Source organism: Helianthus annuus, chromosome 17 (genome assembly GCF_002127325.2).
Source record: "Helianthus annuus cultivar XRQ/B chromosome 17, HanXRQr2.0-SUNRISE, whole genome shotgun sequence".
NCBI classification, from domain to species: domain Eukaryota; kingdom Viridiplantae; phylum Streptophyta; class Magnoliopsida; order Asterales; family Asteraceae; genus Helianthus; species Helianthus annuus.
This window is the reverse complement of record NC_035449.2, coordinates 71,534,173-71,538,866: the sequence shown is the minus strand read 5'-3', so window position 1 is coordinate 71,538,866 and position 4,694 is coordinate 71,534,173. Positions and strand designations below refer to the sequence as shown.

Here is a 4,694-nt window from a genome sequence, read left to right as displayed (position 1 = left end):
ATCATCATCATCATCATCTACAGCAGATCATTCACAATCATCATTTAGTCACAACTCAGATAACAAAACTTTAGTAAAAATCAAAAACAAAAACACAAACCATGATCAAGGCAAACAACATATCACCAAATTTTTTTCTGAAAGTGGGTCAGAGAGAGCTTCAGTTTTCTCTTATCCTTTATGAACAAATGCCGAGTATTGAGAAGAAAAGATTTGAGGGAGAGACACATATCGTCCGTTCAAGTTGCAACTCTCCCATCAAAGAAGGTAGCACATGCAACTTTTCACGATTTTGCAACAATTATACTGCAACATCGATATTGAAAGGTTGATGTGTGATGGGAAGCTTCATTGAAACGACAATGTTAGAACAATGATACTGGAACGATGATTATATAAGGAGCAGTGGTTAGTTATAACAGTCCTTAGCACATGCAACTTTAACAGGGATTTGTCTTCAAGTGTGGATAGGCCTCATCAGTCTTTAACTCCATCAGTCTTTATAAGGAGCAGTGGTTAGTTATAACAGTCCTTAGCATGATCAGCTGTTATAACCATTCCATAACACTTTGAGAGGAAGCAAAGGTCGGTCTATTTAATTGAGAGGAATAATTGCATTATATCCCTGTTGAAAAATAGAATTGATAAATTTAGGGAAAGTGAGGTTGAAAGATGATAACCCAACAGTGGAGGATCTCATTCTACAGCTTCAATAAATTCAAGGGTATTCTCAAATAATAGTTCCTGGATGCTTCCAAAGAAGCAGCACTTTGGACATCTGTTGTTCTTCAAACATCTATTATCTATTATCTATTATCTATTATCTATTCTATCTATTATATATAATAAATGAAAGTTATTTGGCCCAAATAACTTTCATTTATTATATATAATAGATAGAATAGATAATAGATAATAGATAATAGATAATAAATAATAGATGTTTGAAGACAACAGATGTCCAAAGTGATGCTTCATTGGAAGCATCTAGGAAGAATTACATGAGAATACCGGTCAATTTATCGAAGCTATAGAATGAGATCTCCACAGTTGGGTTATCATCTTTCAACCTCACTTTCTCTAAATTTATCCATTCTATTTTTCAACAGGGATGTAATGCAATCATTACCTTATTTAAGATACCTTCAACTGCATCTTCTGATAAATCAACATTCATTTGACTCAAATGATAGCTTCAACTGCATCTTCAATCATGAACCCTCTAAAGAAATGGATGAAATCATCCGAAAATACTCAAAATAAAACTAATTAAACCATCCAATATTCTTGAGTACTCACCATTAATGTGATGACCAATATAAAATCAAACCCTAAAAGCATACAAATCATAATGAAATACGAAATTAGGTAGTTATATAACAAATCATTATATTATATGAAAACAATAGCAAACAACATCAAACAATAATAGCAAACAACATCAAACAACAATAGCAAGTGACCAATCAATCAACCTCATAATCATATAGAAGCCTAAAAATAAAATGAAAATTAGATAAGTGAACATCAAAACTGAACAGGAAACCTGACCAAAAATTAACCAAACACCTAATGTTGAATCCACTGTAGATGTTGAATCCACTGTAGATGCTGAACCACTGCTGTTACCAACAGATCATACCTCGGGAACTGGAAATTTAAAAGGATCGGCTTCAAAGGCTTCAACAATCGGAAGATTCAAATCTCAAGCAAATGAAACCCTAATTTCAAAAAGAATAATCGGTGAACATATTCACATATCAATAATCAATAGATGTTGTACTCATATCATCACCGTTAAGAAAAATCAACACATATCTATAAACATACAAATCAAACCTCAAGATGAAAGAATCTTGTAAGAGACACACCGCAAAACCCTTAGCCGACGCCCCATCTCTCGATCTATCTCTCGAACGAAACCCTAGCAATGGTTACATGAAAAGACCCAAAACACAAAGGATTAGTATAAATAAGAGGAAATCATGGAAGTATTTCAATAAAAAGAGAAGAACAAACCTTTTGAATGAAGATAATCGATGAACAAAAGAAGATTTTATGGTGGCGTCTGGCAGAAGATTAGGATTTGGATGGAGAGAATGATCTCAATAATTGAAGGATGTAGGCCAAAATCTAATTTGAAGAGATGATCAAGGAAAAAAAGGGGACGGAGCACTGTTGGGCGGGAAAATGGAACTGAGGATGCCCTAATCAAGTGACACGTGGCCCAAATCACTTTTATTTATTATATATAATAGATATTAATCATAAATTCCGGCTTCCCTCTTATTTATTTTCTTAATTATATACTGTAATTTCTTCGCTTATTAATAAGTATTTGCTATTTTATTGATCCAACCCCGTATAAGATATGAGTGTCTAACCAAGTTATAATATATATTAAATGCATCACAAAAAGTACACTGTAATGGCTACTTTTTTTTTTAACTCCTTGAAGTATCGAATGAACCTCGTACACTATAAATAATATATTTTTTAGCTCAATAGCTTTATTTTCCACTTTTAATGTTCGCTTATTAGTTAAAAAACGAAATATGCGATAGGAAAAATTACAAGTTTTGTCATTTATCTTAATACCACTTTTCAGACGTTGTCCTTTTTAACGAATTTTGACAAGTTTTGCCCTTTACAAAGAATTTTGTTGCACGTTTTGCCCTTTAGGCTTCACCTAGTTAGATTTTCTTGTTAAATCTTGTCACCCAAGGGTATTTTAGTCTTTTTACACATTTATTTCAAGAGTCAACCCTAAAATATTTTGTTTTATTCTTTTAAATAATATTAAATAAACAAGTAAAAAGACTAAAATACCCTTGAGTGACAATATTTAACAAGAAAATCTAACTAGGTTAAGATTAAAGGACAAAACGTGCAACAAAATTCTTTGTAAAGAGCAAAATTTGTCAAAATTCGTTAAAGATGACACCGCCTGATAAGTGGTATTAAGATAAAGGATAAAACTTGTAATTTTTTCTATGCGATATATATATTTTTTTAAATGAATCGTGGTAGTCACCGATTATATTTGTTGCATTTTATTTCATTTTCGGTTGTTTGCATTTTATTTCATTTTTGGTTTATACATGGATTCTTTGAGGCAACACGCACTGAGGAAATTTTAGTTAAGAAAAACAGAAGCCCGTATAGTAACATTGCTAAGGTTTTCATCAACACGAAGGCTCGTGGTCTTCTGCTTAGTAACTATTTTAAAGGCGTCGTTGGAGATGGAAAGGAGATATCTCTTTGGCTCGACCCTTAGATTGCTAATGAAACTCTTAAACAGAAATTTTCGGACCTTTTTAGACTGGAATCTGAGAAGAAATGTGTTGTGGCAGATCGAGTGAGAAGACAAGGCAGCGAAACGATTCTATATTGGAGCTGGCTTAGCGAGCCGACTTCTTCGGAGTCGAATATTTCCTTTCAGCAGCTTGTTATTTCTGTTTTGGGTAACGTCCAGCTTTCGGATTCCTGTGATCGTTGGGAATGGATTTCAGATCCGGCAGGTTCGTTCTCGGTTAAGGCTGTGAAAAGGATTTTGAAGGCGGAGCAAGCGTTAGATAATAGATTCATCTTGGATTGGTGCAAATGGATCCCAGCCAAATGCAACATCCACGCGTGGAGAATGGAAATGGACAGAATCCCGACCGGTGAAGCATTAAGAAAAAGGAACGTCCAGATTGGTGACGCGTTATGCCCGATGTGCAACTCGGTCGAAGAATCTGCGGAGCATATTTTTATTGGCTGCCATGTTGCTTCGATTGTCTGGAACGGCATAAGCACGTGGTGTAACATCCCTAATATTTTCGCTTTTTCTCTTAAGGATCTTCTCGGTTTCTATAAAGATCTTAGGGTCTCGGAGAAGAATAAGGACGCGGTACACGGTATCGTTATGATAGCTTGCTGGAGTTTGTGGCATGCTCGGAACAGCCTCAAATTCTCTAACATTCCGGTTAAGATTGATAGTATTATAAACAAGGTCAAGGCTTTGGGTTTTTTATGGTTTGCTAATAGGTCGAAACATAAAGGGATAGGTTGAGAAGATTGGTGCAAGTTTGTAAATATGTAATTTGTTCGTTGTAGTTTTTGGTCGGCCCGTTTGAGTCGGCGTCTTTGTTAATGAAGTTTACTTTTCAAAAAAATATATATAGAGTAATTAGATTAAACCCAAGTAAATTATTGAAAAAAAATATTTGTAGGCACATTTAAAAACTAAAACCTATTGTTTTAGTTCAACTAGTGGGTTACAGTCGCGCTTCGCGGCGGGGCGACCCGATTTTTGATCCGATATAGCAGTCGAAAGAGAAAACTTACAAAATAAAGTCGTGGTAAGTACAAAAGTATGTCGACACGTGTTTTACATCGACCGAAAAACTCGATTACAAACGTACTTAGAAAGTTAAAGGGTTGTCAATGTAATGCTAAAAGTTGAGAAAATACAAAATAAAAAATTATGTTGAAATGTAAGTCAACTTAAGTTTATATCGACACGTAAATAAAAATAAAGACGTAGAAGTCGATTAAAAAGTATTTAGAAAGTTAAGAGGTTGTAAGTGTCAATGCTGAAAATTAAAGGTTAAAAGTAAAAAAAAAAAAGCAAAAAGACAAAAAAAAAAAAAAAAAAATCACCGACTACAAAAGTATTTAGAAAGTTAAAGGGTTGTCAGTGTGAATGTTGA

The 4,694-nt window shown here is 34.0% G+C and overlaps 1 protein-coding gene across 1 annotated transcript; it reads left to right on the top strand.

The window, feature by feature from the left end:
- Window positions 1-3,101: 3,101 nt before the first annotated feature.
- Window positions 3,102-4,054, top strand: LOC110924345. The gene is made up of 2 exons (XM_022168363.1): window positions 3,102-3,115; window positions 3,322-4,054. Exons 1-2 carry the CDS (start codon window positions 3,102-3,104, stop codon window positions 4,052-4,054), a joined length of 747 nt encoding a protein of 248 aa, XP_022024055.1.
- Window positions 4,055-4,694: the final 640 nt, after the last annotated feature.